The sequence below is a fragment of the Cervus elaphus genome, chromosome 11 (assembly GCF_910594005.1).
Source record: "Cervus elaphus chromosome 11, mCerEla1.1, whole genome shotgun sequence".
NCBI lineage: Eukaryota > Metazoa > Chordata > Mammalia > Artiodactyla > Cervidae > Cervus > Cervus elaphus.
Window position 1 is genome coordinate 18846709 of NC_057825.1, and position 27083 is coordinate 18873791.

General features: G+C 37.6%; 1 protein-coding gene across 2 annotated transcripts in view; it reads right to left on the bottom strand.

The window, feature by feature from the left end:
* Positions 1–14145: 14145 nt before the first annotated feature.
* Positions 14146–27083, bottom strand: part of YWHAQ (tyrosine 3-monooxygenase/tryptophan 5-monooxygenase activation protein theta) — a 31874-nt gene continuing 18936 nt past the window's right edge. For both annotated transcript variants that reach the window (XM_043917045.1, XM_043917046.1), the window contains exons 3-6: positions 18863–18986; positions 16922–17085; positions 16193–16288; positions 14146–15229 (exon numbers count right to left, since the gene is read on the bottom strand). In XM_043917045.1, the coding sequence (XP_043772980.1) occupies positions 15170–15229; positions 16193–16288; positions 16922–17085; positions 18863–18986 (444 nt within the window). In that variant the 3' untranslated portion in view covers positions 14146–15169. The remainder of the gene's footprint in view (positions 15230–16192; positions 16289–16921; positions 17086–18862; positions 18987–27083) is intronic.

Here is a 27083-nt window from a genome sequence, read left to right on the forward strand (position 1 = left end):
CAATTATCCTTCAATAAAAAATTAAAAATAAAACTGGTAATCTACATTGCCTCTTAGGTGATGAACAGGTGGGAGTGAGGATTTTCTCTACATATCCCTTTTAGCTTTGTAATATGTAACATGTTAATGTACTACTATGCAAAACTTAAATCAATTTTTAAGGTAGTTTTACTACTTAATATGATGCAGTCATTGAGAATGATGTTTCTGAAGAATGTCTCATGACTTGGAAAATTGGCACAATTAGATGAGAAAGAGCAGAAAATTGAACTATGAACTACTTATACTTACCTCTTATTCTTCCTTATGATTATATGCCTACCTGTATTTTCTAAATTACAATGAAATCAGTTAGCATTTATTAAAAAGAAAAAAAAAGGTTCATTTCTAAAATTTCAGTAACAATTTCTTTCTCTCCTGTCTCCCTCACACACACACACACCCCCTTTTTTATGTCTTTTTTATAGGCGTCCTTGTCTTTTATCACAGAATGATTTGCAGTGGCTAATCTGGCTGTGAGCAAAGCATATCCCTTACAAACTGTATACCATACGAAATATGGAGCTGTGTTCTTTTCCTTCTTAAATCTCTCTCTTCTCGTGAGATCTCAGAGTAATTGAGCCATGTGAATAACTGAACGTAGAGAACAGATTGGATAGAGAGAAAAAAATGTCAACTTGCGCTGGTATGAAATCACCTCAGGTCTGAAGTGGCCAAAAGTCATTACCCTCAGGTTGACAGGCCTGAGAGAAGGCAAGCGCCAATTTCCCTCCAGTTCTGCAGTGGCCGGAGGCCTTAATTGAAAACATGTTCTATTTAATCCTTTTTAGAAAAACAGAACTCAGGTAATGAATGTTTAAAATATGCTAATTCTTTAGAAAATACCTCCAAAGTGGATGAAATCAGTATGTCAAAGAGATACCTGCACCCCCACGTTCACTGCATGATTCATAGCCACGCGTTCCGGGAAACAAACTCACTCAGAAGGACAATGCAGATAGTGGAGTGCAGTTTATTACACCGGCAGGCCCAAGGCAGAGTCTCCTCTTAGCCGAGGATCTCAACCAGTCTTTGTGAAAACCTTATATACCCTGAGTGTATCAGGTTCGCTGAAACTAGTCTGAACAAAGGAAAAAGAAAAAAGAATAAAACAATGAAAGTTAACCCGTGATTCATATGCCATAAACCTAGTTAACAGTGGACAATTATCAATAGGCTTGTAGTCATACCCCAATAAACATAATAGAATGTATGATTCTATTCGGTTACACAGATAATCAGGGTATTCTTTTAGGCATGGAAAGCCCTAGGGCTCTTCCTTCCGGGGGCCTGGTTTTCCAGTTGGTATGTCGTTTCCATAGATACTGGGCATATAGCTCAAAGTCCACAGTCCGGCCCAAGATGGAGTCCTGCTTTCAAGATAGAGCCTGTTCTGTTTCCTCCTTCAATAGTAGCCAAGATTTGGAAACAACCTGTGTCCACTGTCAGGTAAGTGGATAAGGAATATATGGTATATACATACAATGAGATTGAATATTTAGACATAAAAAGGAAGGAAATCTTGCCATTTGCAACACCATGGAGGAACCTGAAGTACATTATGCTAAATGAAATGTCGAGACACAAAAAGATAAACACAGTATGATCTCATTTATATGTAAAATTATATAAAGGGTAAACTCAAGCAGAGAGTAGAAAAGTGGTTGCCAGAGTCTGGGGGTGGAAGCAGTGGGGATGGGAGATCTGGTGAAAGGTACAAGCTTTCAGTTATAAAATGTGGGGATCTAAGGTACACTATGCTGACCATGGTTAAGAACACTGTTTTATACACTTGAACTTTGCTCAGAGAGGAGATCTGAAGTGTTCTCACCACACAAGAACAGTAACTATAGATACAGTAACTAGCTTGATTGTGATAATCATCTCACAGTGAAAAGGTATATAAAATCAACACACTGTATACCTTAAATATATACAATTAAATATATATGTGTTGTGTGTATATACAATTTTTTATCAATTATACCTCAACAAGCCTAGGAAAAAAAAAATACCAAAGATGCACATCATACCTTTGCCCGCAATAGACTTACATTCTAAAAAATGAAAGGTACAGAGAAACACAAAAACACATACAATGTGATACTGGTCTAAAAAAAAAAAAAAAGCTATCATGCATTTTTTTCCTGTCAATTTTTTTAAATAAAATTTTCATTTGGGAATCATTTCAGATGTACAGGAAAGCTGCAAGACAGTTCAGAGTTCCCATTCTCTTCACTCAGCTTCCACTAATGTTAGTATCTTACATAATCTAGGTATGTTTTGTCAAAACTAGAAAACATCAGATTTCACAATTTTTAGAAATATGTGCCTTTTTAAGTCTTTTAAAAATTGTGATGAAATAGACGTGACATAAAATGTATCATTAGTGGCATTCAGTACATCCAGTGTTGTATAACCATCACCACTATCTAGTTCTAGAACATTTTAATCACCCCCACAAAAAACCCCCGGACCCACTAAGCAGTCATTCTTCACTACTCCCTTCTTCCAGCCCTTGATAACCACTAATAGGACTGCACAGTTTCAGTTCCAGGATTCAACCCAGGATATCATCTTGTATTTAGTTCTTTAGGTCATACAAAGCTGTATCTAAATATTTTCCTCTGTAGATAAGCACCATTAACATGCTTGGCTGGTGTTAATGGAAACTGTCCCGCTCAGCCCCTCTCTCTCTCCTCTGTACCAGTCTAACAGCCTCTAAAGTGACTTTCTTGCCTCTGGTCTCAGATTACACTTGGATAAAATGCCTCCTCCTCATGGCATATTTCTTGCCTCTTTCATAATCTATCCTGTTTTGTCCCACAATGTTGTCCACCGATGTTATCTTGCTTTTCTCCACAAGAGCATACGTTCCTGAGGCAAGGACCATGTTACCTTCAACAGCAAATAACACAGTCCTGTGCAGAAGGCTATTCCCATTAATCAGACAAATTAGACAATTTAATGCTTGTAATGGATGGAATTGTGTCCCATAAAAAAGATATGTCTGGAACTTTTTGGGGTATGTTCAATCCCTGGTGGGGGAACAAAGATGCCATATGCAATGAAACAGTCAAAAGATGAAAAAGAAAAAAACAAATAAAAAAAAAAACATACTCCAGCTTAGTGATAAAGATGTGAATTTTAAACAAACAAGGGGATGTAGTTGTCATCTAGCTTGGTGATGTTTGGAAGATTTTTTTGGCTATTATTGTTTTTAGCAGTAGCACTCTATCTCCAAAAGAAACAATGTACAAAATAGATCAAAGCAGAGCATTTGGGATTGAAGTACTCCTGAAACATCTTCCTAGAATTCCCCGGCCTTCCTGAAGTTTACAGAAAGAGGGCCATTGATGTTGGCAAAGTCTCAGAGCAAGTTAACAGGCAGGAATGACAGCCCAGGGCTCTGATCTCCAGTCCACAACTTTGTTGCCTAAACCATGGTAACTTTTTTTTTTTGGTTACACAGTAGCGGCTTGTAGGATTTTAGTTCCCCAACCAGGAAGGGCACCTCTACCCCCTGCACTGGGAGTGCAATATCCTAACCACCAGACCTCCAGGGAAATCCCTTTTTCTTTTTCCTAATTTTTTTTTTTTTTTTTGACTACTGGAAAAACCATAGCCTTGACTAGATGGACCTTTGTTGGCAAAGTAATGTCTCTGCTTTTTAACATGCTGTCTAGATTAGTCATAGCTTTTCTTCCAAGGAGCGTTTTTTAATTTCAAGGCTGCAGTCACCATCTGCAGTCATTTTGGAGCCTAAAAAAATAGTCTGTCACTGTTTCCATTGTTTCCCCATCTATTTGCCATGAAGTGATGGGACTGGATGCCATGATCTTAGTTTTCTAAATGTTGAGTGTTAAGCCAACTTTTTCACTCTCCTCTCATTTTCATCAAGAGGCTCTTTTAGTTCTTCTTCGCTTTCTGCCATAAGAGTGGTGTCATCTGCGAATCCGAAGTTATTGGTATTTCTTCTGGCAATCTTGATTCCAGCTTGTGCTTCATCCAGCTCGGCATTTCACATGATGTACTCTGCATATAAGTTAAATAAGAAGGGTGACAATATACAGCCTTGACGTTCTCCTTTCCCTTAGCACACTCATTTCTAAGAAGTACTACCTCCCCAGAGTCATCAGGAATCTTCTGCACTTTAAACTGAATAAGTTAGCAATGAGTTTTCTCTAGCTATAGCTGAGTGAAACAAGATTTTGAAGGAAGAATAGGAATTTGCTAGGCAGAAAGGGAAGGGAAGGATGTTCTAGACCCAGAGAACAAGACTTACAAAGATACACAAGCATGGTCCTTGATGAGCTGTGTTATGAAGCACACAGCACAATCACAGGTTTCTTGCCAGGAAAGCTGAACGTGACTCTTGTAAAGCCTCTTGAGCTAACTTCCACTTACAGGAGATGGGGTTGAGGGCAGAGAAAAATCAGCTACATAAAACTAAAAGCAGCAAAGGGAGATATGGATAGAATAGAGGGACCAGCTACGTAAAACCACAGGAAGCAAGAGACAAGTCCAAAACAGGGCCATCTAACAGAATCTGGCTTCAGCACAAGATGACGCCGCCACCCCTCAAAAAAGAGGAGCATGCTCTGCATTAAGAAACATAAGACCCCCTTCAAACAAACACAATGTGTAGACCCTTTTTGAACCTACATGGCAACAAATCACTACAAATATTTTTTAAGACAATTGGGGAAATATAAATATGAACTGAATAATAAATGATGCCAAACAATGAATGTAGTTTTGTTAGGTGTGATTATTGTTATTATGAAAGGAAATATCATGTTTCTTGTGAAGAGACATAATGCCCATTATTTGCTTTAAAACACTCAGAGAAGTAACTTTATTTCATCATAAAGAATTAAAGCAAAATGGGGACAACAGAGGACGAGGTGGTTGGATGGCATCACTGACTCAAGGGATTTTCCAGGCAAGAGTACTGGAGTGGGTTGCCATTGCCTTCTCTGATCCATATCGGCAGGTGGTACCAAAAGATCCTAGACAACATGGGCTATTTGCATCACCCTCCTTTCCCCACATCTCTCCACACTGCACTCTCCTCCCACTCCGAAATGCAGACACAATTCACACATTTGATCCACTGGGACTGACTGAGCTGCTGCATGGCACAGGCACTGTGTTTTGGTATGTCTGGTGCTTCATATGTTCATTATGCATGTCTCGTCAGATTACAAACCTGATAGGTGAGTGAGGCCAGCTCTGTTACGTCTTCAGAGCCTTTGTTGCCAAATACAGGACTGGAAATATACTAGGTCAGCAACAACTTGAATCACTTCTTTGAGTCATTATTCCTTTCATTATCTGATCTATTAGAAATTTAAGCAAAATTTGCAGAGCTAAACTCAGGATGCCCGTTACCCTGAGAGAAACACTTGTGGTTTGATCTGAAATAAGCATTCTGATTGATAGCTGCAGCCCTGCACCTTAAAAGCAAATGAAATACGTCAACACAACGCAACAGTAAATGCCTACATATTCCTTTTTCCATTTTTATCTTTGAGAGAGAAAGCTCATTCAAATTTTACTTTTGCCTTGAATCAACAATTTAAGAACTAGAGAAATTAATAGAATAAACACAGAAGGAACTCAACTGCAAGAGAAATATCAAGCCTGTAGTTGACCCTCGTGACCCACAGAGCCACTCATCAGCTCACATGCAGCCCTAACAAGTCTCTATGCTTCTGGCCCATGGTTGAGATGTTAATACATCCCTGGCTTCCTGTCTCAATCTCCCAACACTGATTTCCCATTAACTCTGAACACAGACCTCTAACCGCATGTCCACCAGCCAGAGATCCTCCTTACCTAAGGCCTTCAGGATCAGTTCTAAGTCACCCTCTCAGCAACTTGTCAAATCATGCAATCTGCTTGCTCAGTATTAGACTATAACTGCATTTTTACTTTAATACAAAAACCAATGACATGGGCATGACTGCGAGGGTGAGGCAGAGTGAAACAGAACCTCCTAGGCTCGTCTGCGTATCAACCCAACGATTTCAGTTGCTGAGAGGAAGGCCCTCATTCATTAGCCTCAGGTGGGCACAACTGTCAAGTGTGCTGCTAGATTCGGAAGTGACTCCTTTTTATTCCCCTGCGGTGAAAATCACCTGACCTTTTACTTTGGCCTTATTGTCCACGCTTCCTTAAAGCCATGGTACCTAAGAACCAAGTCCTGAGCATCACCATCTGCATGGCCTGGGAACTTGTTAGAAAGGCACATTACCTATGGGCCCTACCTCAAACCTACTGAATCAAAAACTGTTGCAGTAAGCCCTCCAGGTGATCACGATGCATGCTAAAGTTTGATAATTATGGCCCTGTGGCACTACAATCACTTACCATAGTTAACTCTTGAGAAACAAAAGCATTTCTTCTTGGTACTTGTTCTCTGGGTCTTTATTCTCTACCTATTTCAACAAAATGACCTTTCCCCATCTGTTCCATCAGAGAATGCTAATTAGAAGCAAAACCCATGCTTAATAGTTTTTTTTTTTAATTTGCATTCCCAAGTTACACTGTCATTTTCTTTTTGTGTCTACCAAGTCCTTGAAAATCTAGGGCAATAGCTCTGCTCCAAATGTGGTTGGTTTTCTCTTCCACAAGACTGGTTTCACCTTATTAGAACTTTCCAATTCTGAAATCAGGCTGTCCTGCTACTGTATCAAAGTAGTCCTCATCTATACATCCCACAAATACTTACACCTCAAAATACTTTCATGTATTGGCTCAGAGGCAGGGGAAGTGTCTATCTTTCATAGGCAAGAAAACTGAAGCTGACAGAGATGAGGCCTACAACTAAAAAAGTGGCAAAGCTGCAAGTTAAACGAGTGAATAACAGAATGAATGACCACGAAAGCTAGATCTCTTTCCGACAGATCACATGTCTCTCACATGAATCAACAAGTAATCTTGCCCCACTTATGCTCCTAGCTCCTAAGTGGTGGTATTGCTTCAGTCTCAGAAAACAACAGTCTTCAGAAATCTTTCCAGTGAATCCTCCAAGGTTCTAAGTTCTAGAACAGCTGAAAAAACACCATCTGTTACAGAGAAGGGCTCTGTTTAGATGCTCAGGGCCATGTCTAAAGACCTACAGGTCTCAGCACTAATTCCAAATGGGCAAAAAACCTGGCAACACCAGCAGAAAATGAGAAACAAGTAGTCTGATCTCCTTCATAGGCCCAAGTTAAAGTCAGATGGTGTGAAGTGGCTCACAAAATGAGGAATTTTTTTCAATAAATGCCAAATCCTCATGTATACACATGTCCTCAGAAATGAGGTTAACCTGAGCCTCACTGAGTGGGTTTAGCTCCCCTACATTTCCATAGTGGAAAGAAAATCAGGCTGTATTCTAAGTTAAACTGGTCTTAAACAAACCTTTTCTGGTTTTCTGTTGCCACAGAAATGATCCTGTATATACAGGCAAATTTCTACTATTAATAACTACATCAGGGCATTTCCCAATAGCCTAGGTGACAGTGGACCCTAACCTCAGGCGCACATACCATCAGAGCCAGGAGCAAAGTGAACACCCGAGAGAGACAGAGAACTAAATCAGCAAGCCACAGTGTAGCATCCCAAACAAATTAGTCTACAGTAATTTCATTTGTCTAAATTAGCAAGGAAATTGCTAAGTCTTTAGTTCAAATTATAGTCCTTACACAACTTTTTTGATACACATTTGGGTAAGAACCTCAGATACTCCTCACAGAACTGTATTTCAGCTCAAACAAAAGAACTTAAAAGAGCCTAGAGTAGTAAGGCCTATTGTACTGATTTTTACTTGGGACTCAACCCAGTTTCAAATCCATTTAATAATTCATGTCTCATGAAAGCCCTTAATAAGCCTCTTTGCTAGTGGTTTAAGTACCTCCTCGATGGTCTTAGGCTAAGGCTGTGATATGTTGCAGAATCAGTGTCTGAGGACAAAGAAAAGACAAAAGAATTAATCTTTATAGAATCCCTCCAGCAAGTAGAATAAAAGTATCACTCTCAAAAGGAATCCCCTTTTTTTCTTTAAAAAGGCAACAAGGGACTCACTGCTCAGCACAGTCTAAAGTAGAAAGTGCACCATTATCACAATATTGTTTAGTGGAAGGAACCCAGCAGTGCCACCATTAAAACTCTGACACCATTAACCACAGTAAAACTATGAGCAACTTGCAATCCTAGGACATGAATCTTGTCAAGAAACCTTTAAGCTCATCTAGAAGAAATCACTCTTAAATTCAATTGAAATCAATTTTACATCACAACCCACTGTTCACATAAATTGAAAATGATTTCACAAACTATTATGCTTATTAACATGCCCATATTTCTATTAAAAAAAGGGGAGGGGCTGGCCGTGACCCACTAGGTTTCCATTGTCCACTAATTGGTCATATCTAAAGTTTAAAGAAACTATCCCAGTTTTAATCTCAAAAAAGAGCAACATTAACACAGTAGCAAGTATACCAACTTTCAGGTAGATTACCCAAGTTTGAATCCTGATACCAATATTCACTTAGCTATGGTGAGTCCTAGAGCATGTCATTAGCTTCCGTGCCTCAGTTTCCTCATTTCAAAAATCAGGAGAGAAATCTACCCCCAAAATTTTATGAAACTGAGTTGAATTTGTGAAGATGCTTAAAAACATAACCCGTGAAGATGAGTAAGTCCAGCTTCCAATACGGTCATCCAAGATCACAGGCAGCTGCCAGCAGGGACCCTGGGATAGAACCTTGCCAACGGCCTCACTGCCACACTACAACGTTGGGTATATGATTAACATTGATTACACAAGGGCCTTCAGTGTGAACCACACGAAATGCTTGGTAATGAACATTAATTTTTCCTTACTTTCTGAAAATCATTAGAGGGCTCACACCTTTTAAAAAGACTTATGAGAGAAATATAAACTAAAGCCTTCAATTTCTAAATCTGAATGGCAAAAGAAACAATTTTCATTGAAAATTCTTTTCACTTTACACAGTAGAGAACTACTGTGAATCTGGAGCTATTTTCACCTGTTTTTGTCTACTTTTATCTAGTTTCAGGTCAGACATTAGCTGGGATCTTGGGAGTCAGTTGACTTTTTTGGACTTGTTTCCATAACCATGGAGGTTCAGACGTCCTAATATTGCTTGAGCTGCTTTTAAGGTTTCCCTCAAGGGCAAAGCTGACAGATTAAGGGGTAAGTTGGGCAAGAGTTAAAATAACAAATCCTCCAAATATGGGAGAAAAGAAACTAATTCTACTTACCTGCCACAGTAAACAAGTAGAAGCGCACCCACAACTGGCAACAGTGGCACAGAAATTAATTTGGTTTTGGCATCTGATTTCAAACTATACGTCTGCCATTTAAGACACACAACTTTGGACAAATAACTTCATTTTTTTTCTGATCAGATGTCCTATCGGTCAAAGGGAAATTTATTTGGCAGGGCAGCTGAGAGGATTAAATATGAAGGTACATGACCCAGCACTAGAATGATTTCAATCAACGCAGATTCCCTGTAACTAAAACAAAAGGACCAGACCATTTATGGCCATGCTCAAGGTGCTATAAACTGATGATGGTTCGTTCAGTCTCCAGCTTCTCCCCTTGGCTATTTATTATTACTTACTCCCTTTAAGCATCAGGTCTGAGGCTTTTGTAAGTAAATGTGGCTAAGCAGTAACTGGCAAGTCTGCTGTGAACTGGACTTCACGATGGTCTGGACTCATCTTCAGGTACTACAGGTTTCTTAAGCACCTGTTGAATGGATCAAAAATGTTATTGTGGCAGGTTGTTTATATTGATACTTAACTGTGATGGCCTCAAAATTCAATAGTAATGTATATGATATTCATACATGGTAACTATCCTCTTGCAAACGTGGTAAAACAAATTATACAAGGGAAGATGATACACGGCAGAATAAAACAAACATAATTGCCTTAATCACTGTAAAGTAGATGTCTTCCTAAACCATAAGAATGAGGAGTTTACGTGTTAGTCTTTTAAGTATCAGATGACACCTATCTATAATCAGTACAGATAAAACCTGGCTCATATTAATAATTTAACAAAAATTATCACATTCGTGTACAAGGCAAACCATTCAATATCACAGTAATCCAAATCTATGCCCTGACCAGTTATGCTGAAGTTGAATGGTTCTATGAAGACCTACAAGACCTTCTAGAACTAATGCCCCAAACAGATGTCCTTTTCATTACAGGGAACTGGAATACAAAAGTAGGAAGTCAAGAAATACTTGGACGAACAGGCAAATTTGGCATTGGCGTACAGAATTAAGCAGGGCAAAGGCTAATAGAGTTTTGACGAGAGAACGCACTGGTCATAGCAAACACCCTCTTCCAACAACACAAGAGAAGACTCTACACATGGACATCACCAGATGGTCAATACCGAAATCAGACTGATTATATTCTTTGCAGCCAAAGATGAAGAAGCTTTATACAGTCAGCAAAAACAAGACCGGGAGATGACTGTGGTTCAGATCATGAACACCTTATTGCCAAATTCAGACTTAAATTGAAGAAAGTAGGGAAAACCACTAGATCATTCAGGTATGACCTAAATCAAATCTCTTATGATTATACAGTGGAAGTGAGAAATAGATTCAAGGGATTAGATCTGATAAGAATGCCTGAACAAGTATGGACAGAGATTCGTGACATTGTACAGGAAGCAGTTATCAAGACCATTCCCAAGAAAAAGAAATGCAAAAAGGCAAAATGGTTGTCTGAGGAGGCCTGACAAATAGCTGTCAAAAGAAGAGAAGCGAAAGGCGAAGTATAAAAGGAAAGATATACCCATTTGAATGCAGAGTTCCAAAGAATAGCAAGGAGAGATAAGAAAGCCTTCCTCAGTGATCAGTGCAAAGAAACAGAGGAAAACAATAGAATAGGAAAGACTAGAGATCTCTTCAAGAAAATTAGAAATACCAAGAGAATTTTTCATGCAAAGATGGGCACAATAAAGGACAGAAATGGTATGGACCTAACAGAAGCAGAAGATATTAAGAAGAGGTGGCAAGAATACACAGAACTATACAAAAAAGATCTTCACGATCCAGATAATCATGATGGTGTGATCCCTCACCTAGAGCCAGACATCCTGGAATGTGAAGTCAAGTGGGCCTTAGGAAGCATCACTAGGAACAAAGCTAGTGGAGGTGATGGAATTACAGTTGAGCTATTTCAAATCCTGAAAGGTGATACTGTGAAGGTGCTGCACTCAATATGCCAGCAAATTTGAAAAACTCAGCAATGGCCACAGGACTGGAAAAGGTCAGTTTTCATTCCAATCCCAAAGAAAGGCAATGCCAAAGAATCCTCAAACTACCACACAATTGCACTCATCACACGCTAGTAAATTAATGCTCAAAATTCTCCTAGTCAGGCTTCAACAGTACGTGAACTGTGAACTTCTAGATGTTCAAGCTGGATTTAGAAAAGGCAGAGGAACCAGTGATCAAATTGCCAACATCCGCTGGATCATTGAAAAAGCAAGAGAGTTCCAGAAAAACGTCTAATTCTGCTTTACTGACTATGCCAAAGATTGTGTGGATCACCACAAATTGAAAAATTCTGAGATAGGAATACTAGACCACCTGACCTGCCTCCTGAGAAATCTGTATGCAGGTCAAGAAGCAACAGTTAGAACTGGACATGGAATAGACTGGTTCCAAATCTGGAAAGGAGTACATCAAGGCTGTATATTGTCACCCTGATTATTTAACTTATATGCAGAGTATATCATGTGAAATGCTGGACTGGATGAAGCACAAGCTGGAATCAAGATTGCCAGAAGAAATATCAATAACCTCAGATATGCAGATGACACACATATGGCAAAAAGCGAAGAACTAAAGAGCCTCTTAATGAAAGTGAAAGAGGAGAGAGAAAAAGTTGGCTTAAAGCTCAACATTCAGAAAACTAAGATCATGGCATCTGGTCCCAAAACTTCATGGCAGATAGATCGGGAAACAGTGGAAAGTGACAGGCTATTTTGGGGGGCTTCAAAATCACTGCAGATGGTAATTGCAGACGTGAAATTAAAAGACACTTGCTCCTTAGAAGAAAAGTTATGACCAACCTAGACATCATTTTAAAAAGCAGAGACATTACTTTGCCAACAAAGGTCCATCTAGTCAAAGCTATGGTTTTCCCAGTAGTCATGTATGGATGTGAGAGTTGGACTATAAAGAAAGCTGAATGCTGAAGAATTGATGCTTTTGAACTGTGGTGTTGGAGAAGACTCTTGAGAGTCCCTTGGACAGCAAGGAGATCCAACCAGTCCATCCTAAAAGAAATTAGTCCTAGGTGTTCATTGGAAGGGACCGATGTTGAAGCTGAAACTCCAGTATCTTGGCCACCTGATGCAAAGAGCTAACTCATTTGAAAAGACCCCAATGTTGGGAAAGACTGAAGGCAGGAAGAGAAGGGGACGACAGAGGATAAGATGGTTAGATGGCATCACCAACTCAAAGGACATGAGTTTGGGTAAACTCTGGGAGTTGGTGATGGACAGGGAGGCCTGGAGTGCTGCGGTTCTTGAGTTCGCAGAGTTGTACACGACTGAACTGAACTGATCCTGGGAAAGACTGAAGGCAGGAGAAAGGGGAACAACAGGGATGAGATGGTTGGATGGCATCACTGCCTCTATGGACAGGGGTCTGAGTAAACTCCAGGAGTTGGTGATGGACAGGGAGGCCTCATGTGCTTGCAAGTCCATGGGGTCACAAAGAGTTGGACATGACTGAGCAACTGAACTGAACTGATTACATTTGTGCTTAAATAGGCCCTTAAATATTTTTGAAAGGTTGCCCTCTATTTAAGTGACTAGAATTCTGATCTTCTCAAATTGTTTTACTCTTATTAGAATTTTCACACTTTAAATGGGCTTCCCTACTTTTCATGGTTTTTAAAAAACTGTCTACTCATAAACATTTATAGTTATAGACATGAATGTAGTCTACCAATCCCATCCAAAAAAAGTACTGTTCTTTCCCAATCTAAGCTCTAATAATCACAGCTGAATGTTGGAAGAGAAATCCCTATTGCTTTGATTTTTGGATCATCGTTTAGGTTTTAATAACTGAAAATAATGAAGGGGGAATTCCCCCTTCATTATTTTCAGTTATTAAGACCTAAACAACATTTTAAAGGGAAAACTGTCAATTAAAAAGTTCTGACTACTGGGGAATACCCTGGCAGTCCAGTGGTTAGGACTCTACTGCACCAGGTACAGATGCAAACCCTGGTCAGGAAACTAAGATTCCTGCATGCCACAGAGCATGGCCAAATAGGTAAATAAAAATTCTATCTACAAAATAGATGTAACATTTAGATTTTCTGAACTATCTCAGTAATTATAAAAGTTAAGAAAGCTCAAATGTGGCTTTAAACCCTCCCTCTACCCCAACTTGAGTTCTCTGCAGTAGTCTATAAATATCCTCTATACATCTGGAGATAATACCATAGCCTGGGCCCACTCTTAAAGATGTTCACTTCTGCAGCAAGGATATAATCTGGGACTAATCTGCTCTTTAAGAAGGAAGGTACTTTCATAACTCACCAAAGTAGTGGAGTGATTACTTTATTCAGTACTTACAACTTGGTTAGGACTGATAACTGTCCCATTCAATTCTGTGTTTTCATTTTCCCTCAGAAAGCAAATCAAGTATAAATGAAACCTTGTTTCATAGTCACAGATTATTTCCTGACTTGACAGGCTAGTATAATAGCCATGGTGATATTATAAAACCAAAGTTATTTGGAATTCATCAACAGTTTAACTGTTCACAAAGAGAATCATTTGAAAACTAAAGGTACTCTTAAGCTTTTAGCACTCAGCTGGAATATCCACTGAAGCATAATTCTAACACCAGCCAAGGCACTCACAATCACTTAATTTTAACTTGTCTAGGCTCTCCAAGACAAGCGATCACAACACAGAAAACCAGGCAGCACCGCTCCATTTCACAGCAGAAAAAAGGGAAGCAGCAATAAACTTCATAAGGCAGTATACTCATCTGTCCCTTAAATGTGAGTATGCAACTGTTACAAAGCCAGAGTAGATGGTTTATAAAATGTAATTTTATTTTATGTTACTCTGCTGTTACATAGGGCATAACATTTTCACAAGGCTTTTTTGGGACTACAGTCAATGATTAGCAACATACAATAGTGGTCCAACTCTCTAAATGACAATCACTAGACAAACTGGACACCCTCTCACATGTGCACAAATCTGCATGGAAAAGTACTAATGTTTTAGACTGGACTGTGTGCTTTTTCCCCCTTTCTAATGTATTAAGAAATGACATGCACTTTAATTTGCCAAAAGCAATGCTTGTATTCTGGCAGCAACATGCTACTTCTATTACATAGTAAAGTGAATACCAGAACTACAAAGGCAGGAGGTGTAAGTGAGTTTTTATTGGGAAGGGAAGTTGTCAACTCAAACAGCAGCAAATGAAGAGTGAATAAGGAAACTCCCTGTTGTCACAGATACACAAGTCCTCCATCACATATATATGATACAGGAGGCATTTTAATCTGTGATCCCCCCAGGCCCAAAATGTCAAATGCTTTTCCATTCAATCTAATACTTCTGGATTCCTACTAAAAAGGAATACATTAAGAGGATGGAAAAGTTGCTTACTGAAAGGAAATCTCTGAAGAAGAGTAAGGGGAGGGAATGTAGAAATTAAGAAGTTATGTAGAACACCCTTTAAATTGTAATTAGCTACATTTTCTTATCTTCACAGTAATACAAAACACAGTCACTTGCAGAACTGGTTCAGATTACTTAAATACCAGATACATTTTTAGTCTTCTACATAAGTGTTTGGAAGTTACTTATGTTTGTATGAAATGAAGCTATTAATACTTTTCTACAGCAGTAACTGCACACCAGGAAGGCTAAGACAAACACAAATCAAGGAATGGAGTTTTCCCAAAGCTGCAGTGTGAAAAGACTATAAACAGCTGATTCCATACACATGAATGGGTTTCTTTGCTATAGGAAATCCAAATGGAATAAGGAATGGAGATGAGTAAAAAGGTTTCAAGGGGAAGAAAGATGACACCCTGTATGCACTTAGTTTTCTGCCCCTTCTGCTGCATCACATTCTTCTCCTGCACTGTCTGATGTCCATAACTGGAAAGGGGGAAAAAAAAAAAAAAAATCACATTAAGTTACTATTTCTAGATGACAATTATTTCAGGTCCAATTATATTAAAATGTAATTGTGAGAGCAGTAAATTATTCAAATAGAGACTATGACTAAGATTGGAAGTTATATTTCTCAAAACCCCAAATAACACCAACTCCTCCCAGAATGTATTCTAGGAGACCTTTCACTGTACATCTGCAAAGTGATATACTCTGAGTACATTTTTAAAGCTTACTGTAATCTCAGTCAAAAAGAAGGTAACTAACATCCTTAGAATTTAATGCTCTCACAATTCCTGACAGCTCAATGCTATTCTTAAAAAGTATTACTGAAATATAATTCATGAAAGTAATAAAGCCAAAAAATTTTTTTATCTAGCAGAAGAAAAAGCATCAAAACTGGGGCGAGGGGAGGGGCCACAGGAGAACTACGTTAAAAGGTGAATTCCTTCTTCCACATTTTGTGTAAGATTTTGACATACCAAATTTTCTTGAACCTACAAAAGTTAAGTAAAACTCAACCTGTACTTTTTTCTCCATTACTTTTTCCTTGATGCCCTTCCTATAAGAGGTAGGGTGAAAAACTATAAAGAAAAAAACAAATTAAAACAGACAAACTCTCCATATTAACATAATTTATCAACATCTTCATACCAAAGTGTAACAGTCAATAATGTTAACATTATGAGTTCCTAAAATCTAGTGTATTTTCTCAGGAAGGTCTTGATAAAATGCCTATTCAACTGCCTGCAAAATCTGCCAACAAAAGAAGAGTTACCCTATACAAAATACTAATGTGTATTTAACATTTCTGTGTAATTTTTATACATCTGTTTTCGAAGACCAGGCATAGTTCCACTGTAGCTGCCCTGGAAGACAGAGAGCCTGAACAGATATTGGCACTTTTGCCCTGAACAGGAAACACAACGAGAAGAAGGGGGTGCTCACTGTGAGGTTGTCTCTCAGCAGCTGCATGATGAGGGTGCTGTCTTTGTACGAGTCTTCATTCAGTGTGTCAAGTTCTGCAATAGCCTCATCAAAAGCCTGACAAATATCAACATCCACAATGAACAATACTTAACATCAACACAAACTGATACTCTACGATCACAGACCATTTTTATGTTATGTATGAACAGCCACCTTACTTTCTATTATCCATTAAAACAAAACTAAAACCACTTCCTCAGATTCTCAACTTACAAATTTTTAAGGATGACTTGAAATTTATAAAGATATATATACTTAGTTACACAAGCATTTCTTAGTTCTTTCATAGGACAGACAGCACAGTAGCTATGCCCAATATATTTCTTACAAATAAGAACTAGTATTTACTTTCCAAAACCCCTCTGAATGCATCCATTTTAAAACACTTTGAGGAGTGCAGAGATTCTAGCAATCACACCTGGTAGGCATTACTTTCCGACCCTCCACATTTCTTTCATACTTTTTCGATTACTCTGACCAATATGCTCTTTAGATAGATCTTACTGCTTACAACCAAAGCTGGGAGAGTAAGGTAGTGGTAGGTGCTCATGATGGTAAGAAAAAAGAAGACAGAACCAAATAAACATAGGAGAAATCATACCTGGCTATTCAAGTAAAATGCCTAGAAATTAACACACTTGCTATCTCAAATAACCTAAGGAAGGTATTTCTGGACACACGTCTTACCGTTTTAGCCAGTGTGCAGGCCAGTTCCGGGTTATTGAGGATCTCATAGTAGAACACAGAAAAGTTAAGAGCCAGCCCCAGCCGGATGGGGTGTGTGGGTTGCATCTCTTTCTTGCTTATATCGAAAGCCTCTTGGTAAGCTCCTTGGGAATTATCTATCGTTTCTGTGAAGGGAAAAAAACGAAATTAAAAAAAGCATGATACTGAAAATATTCCATCTAGTATAGAGTCACACCTTTAACACAAGCTATTAAGTTGGTAGAACCAGTCTTCCCTCTGCAGTGTTCTTTTGAAACCACAGTAGCAAACCCAAAACATTATCTTGTACCAGATTATTAATAAAAAACTAGTTTATAAGGCTGCTTGCTTATACTCAGCTTAATTTAAAACAACAACATCAACAACAACCTAAGAGCCTCTATTTTTGTGACTTATCTGTAAAAACAATACTGATCCTTGGTATCAAGATATATTAATGTGAAAGGCAATATAAAAGTGCCAGTATATAGATCACAATCTGATCTGAGTTTACTGACTGGCCTAATAAAAATGTCACCTTCCTGAAAAAAATGTTCAGGAAGTATTACCAGCACTAATCTGATTATGTCATATCTTGAAAAGGTTAGTTTTCTGAATGAGGCCACCAGGCCCATTACAAGCTCTAAAAAGCCTGACCTAACAGATATTAAGTTATCCCTTTAGAGCCTTTTTTTTCCCTCTGAAATGGCACATTTACTATCTAAACATAGCTGGTATAGCCCTCACACTGAACTAAGGAGCTTGCTCTCTGGCACACAAGGAGGTGCTGCAGTGAGAGCACTGAAGTGTCTCAGTTTCCAGACTGTAAATACAGACTATTTACAAGTCCCAGACTACTGGAGTATTCTACGTTTAGGACCAGAAAAATCCCAATAAACCAGCAAGGGTTAGATCAGTTAATGCTGGGGCCCTGGTCCAGTCTCCCGAAGATATCCCTTGACAAGCTGACATTTATATATGTTCAGTCTGTGCAAACATCTGTCACATCCCAGTTTGCTTATCTTTGTGGCAACAGAAATTATACATTGGTAACACAACAGTTTTAAGTGTACAGACTCTTGTTACAGCAAAGTACAAAAGTTTTCTCTTCCTATCTCCAATTACACTGATATAGGGGATAGTAAAACTCACATTTACTTAGTAACTCTCTGTAGAAAAGAGGAGAGGAGGACATAACTACCATTTTCAGAGGCATGCCTTTTTCGGATGGGGTAAAATTAGGAACAAAATAAACTAATTGAAAAAAAATGAGTTATGTGATACTTGTACCTAAAACTTCCTTGATAAATTTAGCAGCAGACACACAACATACTACAGTATACTCAACTACCAATACTCCAGAGACTGGGTTCACTACTAATAAATTCACTTCAGCTTTTTAAAGTCAAGTTAGGAAATCTGGTTCCTCTTTTCCCCATATCTCTGCTTTCTGTGATAAATCATATACCAGCAGTAATACTTTCATCTCATTTTTCCTCTGTATCTGGTTATGTGTAATTAGTCAGTGTTATGATCCCTCAAAACAGGCAGTAGAGTTAATAAATAAATATGTCAAGCAGAAGTAGTACAATGTCCTGTTTTTATAGTATGTATGTAATTTTCAGTTATCTTAAGTTTGAAGATACAAGATGCTGAAGATGATATAACATAACAGAATCACCCAAAGCATATGTAAAGAACTCTGGGGCTAAAAATATGATGAACCAAATTCTAAAGCCTGAAAGATTATGTTTGTTTTTAATAATATCTTATCAGATTATAATCAGTTTGAATTTTTTTATGAAGAGCACATAATGTAAATTCATGACTGTATTTTCATTTTTGAAAACACAAGATAACATTACAAACTTGCTCTCCCTTCCTTTTATATTTTAGCTTTACCCATAAACCGAATACACTTACGCTTCCGATCATCACCACAAGCAACTTCAGCAAGGTACCGGAAGTAATCTCCCTTCATTTTCAGATAGAAGACCTTACTCTCTGGATTAGTTGCATTGGCTATTAAATACTTATCCAACAATTCCTGAAAGAAATAAGTTACAACATTAGGCACTAGTAAAAACAACTGCCACAGTAATCTACACCATACCACCCTGTACTGGAAGCATGGCTAGAAAGCAGGGGTCAGGTGGTTGTCATTAGTTGAATGCTTTGGGATCACAAGTCATAATGGTAAAGCTAGATTACATCAAACACTAATTAGCAAGAACCTGTCTGTCCACTCATTCATTCATTTAAGCAAGCATTTCCTGATACTTGGGCTTCCCTTGTGGCTCAGCTGGAAAGAATCCCCTGCAATGAGGGAAACCTGGGTTCGATACCTGGGTTGGGAAGATCCCCTGGAGAAGGGAAAGGCTACCCACTCCAGTATTCTGGCCTGGAGAGTCCGACACGACCGAGCAACTTTCACTTTCGTGATATTTGTTGGATGCTAGGCACTCTACTTGACCAGAGGGGATATAAAGTCCCTCCCTGCCCTCAGAGTCCAGTCTAGTAAGAAAAGAAGTGAGTACACCATTAACAGTGCGGCTCTGTAAGAGGCTATAGAAGCACAGAGGGAATATCTGGCTCTATTGCAGATGGTCATTGTTAAGACAGGCTTCCCTGGAGACGGGGTGTCTGACTTGTCAAGAAGTTACAGAAGGAATGCAGCAGTTAGAAAACAAGGGTATGCAATCATTTTAGAGAGGGGAAATAAAATGTTTTAAGACATTGAGTATGAAGAAGACTACAGTCCCAGAACAAGTCATTATGGCCTACAGCAGGGCTACCCGGTGTCCTCTGCAGATGAGAGCTCATCCAAAAAGGGGAGGAGTACAGGGGTTGAGACGAAGAGCTCTAGAAACTTTTCGAGCAATACAACAGTCATGTCCCTCATGTGAAACTATTTTTTTGAGTTGGGTTAATATTTAAGTTTTTTCCCCCCCATTTTGTACCAAGAAATGTCCACTTGATCCAATGAGCCAATGCCTCTCAAACTGAGGGATTTGCACAAGGTGCACCTAAGAGTATTAAAAAGTCACAAAAAACAAACATGATCGATACCTTCTTGGACTATCAATTTTACTTGATGTTAAGTAATTTAAAAATCTTTCTGTACTAAAAAATATTACAGAGAAAATTATTTTAGAAATTTTAAAATACTAACACCTCATAGATTTGTTTTGGGAGTAAAATCAACAAATACATACTGAAGAAGTAAAAAATGGCTTAGAAAATACACCTTTAACTCAAGAACTTTCTTGTTTATCTGAATAAAAAGTGCCTAAACAAAATGCAGTGATTATATGAATATTATCTTAAAGGAAATAAAAACATTTTAAATCTTTAAATTTAATGAAAAATATGCTTAGGTTAAAAAATATATTTTAAAAAGGTCTGAAGCTCAAGGGAAGTTAAATTTAGGATTACAGTTAAATTATCTAATGAAGCCCCAGAACTGTATACATTATAAAAGTGGCAACTATCAAAAGTGTGGCTTACATCTGGAAAGCTGCTGGGCCAAGCCCGAAGCAACAGAAGGGCCACACCCAAACACTAAAGTCAACTGAAACTAAATGTTGCTTCTGAATTGAAGGCTCATGTTATAAGAGTTTTCTGCTGCTGGATATCACCAATACAGTTTTAACAGTACTGAAACAAACTTGAGCAAAAACTCTTTCCCAGAGTTATACAAAATCATACTACTGTAACTTATTCCTCGAATGCCATTTTTACATATCATGGATGACTTTTAACTTTAAAACTACATCTATGGAACACTGGACTTTAGGGTTTTTTTTTTTTTGATGGGGGTACAATGGTAAGACAGCCATAAAAAAGTTCTCTAAGTTTCTAAATCTCAAACTGACTCAGTCATCCCTAACTTTAAGAAAAAAGTAGACCAAGAGTAGATTCTGAGCAGCAGTATCAAACAACGCCAGACACAGTGTTTCTACTGTGGGAACCAACACCACTGCCTGCATCTGAACTAAGGAGCTACAATGTAAAATGAAGCACCTCTCACTTTTCTTCTTCTCCAAGTGAGATTCCACGGAGGATCTCCAAAACAGTGCCAGCTCTGAAAACACAGCACTTACAATCAAAAAAAGAAAAAGAAAAAAAGAAAGCTACTAGGAACATTTAAGACCAGATCTCTGTAACTAAGTGTGGCAGAAATGTGGGAGCACGGGCTCAGAAAAGCCTGACTGGAATGAGGACGGGGGAGATGAGAGAGAAATGTGAGTCTAGCTCTTATGACCCCTCCGTCACTTGAGCCAATGTGGGAGTGCTAATGAGGACTGTCTTACTAGCACACTGGCCTTCCAAGGAAGCTGCTAAACAGCTACTGCATTAGTGGTTACACAGCCACTTATGAAGCGAACTGTACACTCTTCCCTTCTAAAATGATTAACTTTGATCACTAATTTGCATATAGCCATTACGTACGATTTACAGTGTTGGCTTTTATTAAGTGACTTGTGCATTACTTCCATCCTGGAGTTCAGCCAGGTCATGGTTCTTTGTCAGATGCCACTAGCTCTCTGTGAAGGAAACAACAGGTACAGAATAACTCTGTCTTTTCACATGCTGTCAGCAGTAGCCATGCAGATTTTAGCCCAATTAAAAGACATTGGATTCTGCTTCATGTCTTACCAAAATGATCACGGCTGAATCAGGTATTATGCATACCAGTTATTCATTATTAATACCATATAGAATAAAGGCTAAAAATACTTATGGTACATAGCACAGGTGTACATTTTTTTTTGTTAAAAAAAAATTAAATTATAAAAAAGACTCAAAACAGGTTAGACTGTAAAAACCAAAATGACAAGTGGCTCCCTGGAATAAAAAAATCTTCCTAAATGAGGTCATTGGTAAAAAGTCAGTAGAGAGGAAGTGAATCAATTTTTAGCATTAATGTATTTAAAAATTCCTTCCACTAATTAGTCCTGTAATTACTCTTGTCAATAAAACAGGCGATCCCCTTTTTAACTCTTCCACCAGCAAATTTTATGATCCTGGGAGGCTTGGAGAGCTAAATCGGGGTTCCTTCCAGGGCTGAGTGTCACTTGACCAAGAGGCAGAACCAAGAAGTACATGCCTTTTTGAGAGACATGTGACTAAACCAGTGCACTTACTACCCAAAATTACAGGATGTACTAGAAACAGAACATTCTAGACCAAAGAAACTCACATACGAGCAAAAGTCAGAGGAAATAATTTAAGCCATTATTATAGAAGTCATTTCATGAGACACTAACAGACCTTAGAATAAACTTAATCTCAGAAAAATAGGATGGGAATAACAAGAGGATTATATCATAAAAGTGGTAAAGAACCACTCAAGAAATGGAAACTGTCAAGAAGTAAGTGATGCAAATTTAGTACAGTAACTAATTCCTCAGCCCCATATCTTAGAGAAAAGGTTAGGAATAACAAAACTCCAATACTAATGCTATTTCTAGGAGTGAATTATTTTTACACACAATAGTCCAACCGTCACTTCAATAACTTTTCCAAAGTAATTCATTAGGCTTCAGTGGTTAATAGTCTGTGGCATTCAACAAATATTTTTATCTTTAATTTACTTATAAGTGATTTGTTTTATAGACAAAATAAAACATATTCCTCATTATATAGTTTATACTTTATATACCAAACTGATTTTTTAAGAGAGCAAATAACTAATGAAGAATCTTAAAATTCAAACAAAATAATTGACAGTAAACAAAAAAATGTTCTAAGGAGTTTCAATTATCAGCTTACTGAAACTCATTAAATAAAACACTACTAATATGTTCAATTTCTAATTTCAGGGTATGTATACTATTCACTATCTGTATATTTTTATCAACACATTATCACAAAAGATTACATTATTCATTCAACAAATATTTAAGTGTTCAATATGTGCCAAACTGTATCTTAACCACTCTTGTATGTGTTATTTACATAGAGAGAACAACTATGATAAATTTTACAAATGAATAAAATCACCAAGAAAGCAAGAAACTTACAAAGCCATATAATTAATTAGATGGGACCAGAATCTGAAAATAAAGCTAGCATTCTAAGCACCATCCTATAAACAATGGAGCATATCTAACAGAGATAAGGTTTTGACCTTAAGTTATTCAATTAGTAAATTATCAAACAAAAGAATTAATATAGTATATAGAGCAACATAACTGTTCAACAAATGGAACATTTATCTAAGCTATTTATCTAAAGCTATTTTAATAACATCCCAACTTCAAGAATTATATACAGTATAAAGAACCACTGACATGTAAGAATAGTCTCTAGAAAAAACTCTATTAGGTTTAACTCCAAGAGACCAAAATCAAAGTAAAATTCAATCACTCAAGAAGGAAGTCATATTTCATCCATGAAATTTTATTGGATTTTATAAACAGGCAGAAAGCATGGAGGAAGAGGACATTTCCAAGGCACAGAGCCCATGTCATAGGAAAAGGCACAACTGTACAAACAGGTAGAAAGTCACTTGAAGATGGTAAAATCATCTTAAAACAAAAAGTAGAAAAAAATTGCCCCAAATACCAAAAGTACATTTTATTTACCCTCACCTTCTCCCACAGAGTTCAAAAGACTGTTCTGTACTTCTGTGTCTCTTTTTCTGTTTTGCATATAGGGTTGTCGTTACCATCTTTCTAAATTCCATATATATGTGTTAGTATGCTGTAATGTTCTTTATCTTTCTGGCTTACTTCACTCTGTATAATGGGCTCCAGTTTCATCCATCTCATTAGAACTGATTCAAATGAATTCTTTTTAATGGCTGAGTAATATTCCATGGTGTATATGTACCACAGCTTCCTTATCCATTCATCTGCTGATGGGCATCTAGGTTGCTTCAAAAGTACATTTTAAAAAGGAATCAAATTTCACAATATTCATCATAAATTACAACTGAACCTCAGTGGAACGAATGCCGAACTAAAAATCTGGTTTTCCAACTAGAACAAGTTCCTTAATTTCTTCTATAAAATAATAGAAATATTTTCTAGTTTTAATAATCTATGCTAATTCTAAGGTACTAAATCAAAGGAGCAACCTGTTAAGCAGAGCAACTTCCAGATAAAAATGCTTCCTTAGTATTTTTCATTCACAAAATTCTGTAAATACAGTATGTTAAACATTTAGCATATTGCCTACCACACAGTAAGATTCATTATTTGTTAAATGAACATTAACCATGACATAGCAACATGGTAATGAAATGATACAAAGCAAAAAAAAAAAGAAAGTCATACCTAGTATAGGGCTTAAAATAGCATAGGACTTTTCTTGAATTATTTTTCTAATTCTCTATTTTTATCAAAGTAGTAATGCACAATCAATTAACCAGCATTCTAAATTTTTTTAAAAAGTCCCTCCCATTCTTTCCTCTGTTTAACTCCTTCAGCAAATTTGTGTGTGTGTGAAAAATCATGATCTCATACTAATATATCCAGAATTCCAGGTTCAACCTCACAGGACTTTTCTTCCCTTACTTGTATCTTCACACAAAGTAAGACTCTAGTTTCCATTAAAATAATATGTAATACATGTCATCACCTAAAACTCAAAAGTGAAAAATAAACTCTCTCTCCCTTCCCTGGATCCTGAGACAGCCAGTTCTTCCCCTCCCAAGGCAACCATCACCATCATTTTCTTATACGTTCTTCCAGATATGTTATACATTTTAAATCCATATACATTCCCGTTCTCATGTTAGTCTACTATGTACATTGTTCTACACCTTGCCTTTTCCATATAATAATCCCTCTGAGATAATTCCCTATGAACATGTTTATAACTGTCTTACTCTATAACATATAACAACACTGAAGAGCACTGTGTATGCCTACTATATGGGCATATCATAATTATTTAGTCTACTCTGATGACCATTTAAGTTGCTTCCCATCTGATGATATTTCCAACAATGTACCAAATGTACACTTGATCCTTGGAAGATAGATGTTGAAGTGTCCTTCCTGGGGCAATTTTAATTTACATCCCCACTAGCAATGTATGAGTGTTCCAATTTCTCAGCCTCCTTCTGAACCCAGAGTATTATCAAACGTTTTTTATCTTTTCTAATCTAATAAGGAAAAAATCTTACTATGATTTTATTTGCAGTTTTCTTTAAACAGTATGTTTAAATCCTTTGCCATTTTCCCAAGGAGTTTTTTCCCTTACTGTTATGTAGGGATATACGTTAATGCAAAGTCCGTTTTTCAGATGTATCTCATATAACTTCATGTATTCCAAGATTTTATCTAGCAATAAATTATATTAAATCAGACATAATATTACGAATGTTTCTGACCCATAGGTTAACGACTGTTTGATTCTAACACAAACAAAATATACAAACAGAAGACTTAATTGAAATATAAGTCTGTGTGTGTGTTTAGGTTCTGCCCACCTGACCAGATGAAATAACACATATTAAATGTGGCCTGAATACTAGCATATCAGATTAAAAGATACACACACACCCCTCTCACTCACTCCTGTATGAAGTTTTTAAGAAATTTATAACTCATCACCTTAAATAGACATGTAGAAACATAACTTTCTGGTTGGGCAATACAGTGAGACCAAGCATTTTCCCTTCTAAAAATAATCAAAATGCTAAACAGAAATAGATAAAATAGAAGAAAAAATTACAGCAAAGTTCCAAAGGAAGGAAGGAAGTGCTAGATAGGAAGATGAAACAAAAGTTAGAGCAAAAAGTAAAAATTTACAATACAATGACAGCAATGTGTTAAGGGGTAAGGACCCTAGAAAAACTTTGTCATTGCTGAGAAGTAGCAAGAAAGCTATTTCATGGACTTCTGGGGGTTATGGGTGTAGTTTCCATGAAAAACTAAAAACCAAACACAATCTGTGCAGGTGCTATTCAAATTTTTATCTCATATATGACGTGTGAATCCATAAACTGAGTTCAGTTCAGTTGCTCAGTCGTGTCCAACTCTTTTCGACCCCATGAACTGCAGCACGCCAGGCCTCCCTGTCCATTACCAACTCCTGGAGTCCACCCAAACCCATGTCCATTGGGCTGAAAGTGTGCGTAAATGTGGGCCGTGGCTTATTGTGCCCAGCAGAAACAAATCATCAAAACCACTTCCATAATCCAAGGCACCCACACAAGCTCCATAGGAAACACTACATCCAAATTTTTTAAAATAATGAAACTAATCAAGGAACAGGTATACCATGATGAGAGTGCAACAGACAAACAGATGTAAGTACCCAAGAACTTAAATGAAACAGTGTGCATTAAAACAAATATATGAAAAATGTCTAAAAATTCTTAAAGAATCCTCTAAGGATATATATTTTAGTATTTACAGATTAAATGGATGATGCCCAGGACTGGCTTCAAAATAATGGATGTGTGTCTGTTGGGAATATAAACAAAATTCGTAATTGCTAGGGCAGGGTAATGGTACATGGGGAGTTATTACAACACCCTCTTTTTGTTAAGTTTGAAATTTTTCTTCATTAAAACAACCAAAAATATTGGAGAGGAAAAAAAAGAAACAGAAGTCCAAAGATAGGATTCAATAATTCAAAACCATAATTAATTCAAAATCATAATTCAAAAAGATGTATCCTTTTGCAGCCCAATGTTCAATGCAGCACTATTTACAATAACCAGGACACGGAAGCAACCTAAATGTCCATCAACAGAGGAAAGGATAAAGAAGTGGTACCTATGTACAACGGAGTATTACTCAGGCATAAAAAGGAATGAAATTGTGCCACTTGCAGAGACGTAGATGGCTCTAGAGACTGTCATACACAGTGAAGTAAGTCAGAAAAAGAAAAACAAATATCGTCTAACACCGCTTATACAGGAAATCCAGAAAAGTCATACAGATCAACTTATTTGCAAAGCAGAAATAGAGACCCAGACATATGACTACCAAGGAGGGAAGGGAAGGTAGGATGAATTGAGAGATTGGGATTAACATATATACACTGCTGCTGCTGCAGTTAGTCACTTCAGTCATGTCTAACTCTGTGCGACCCTAGGGACTACCCTAGGGACTACAGCCCACAGGCTCCTCTCTAGGTAACAATACTGGAGTGGGTTGTCAAGCCCTCCTCCCGGGGCTGT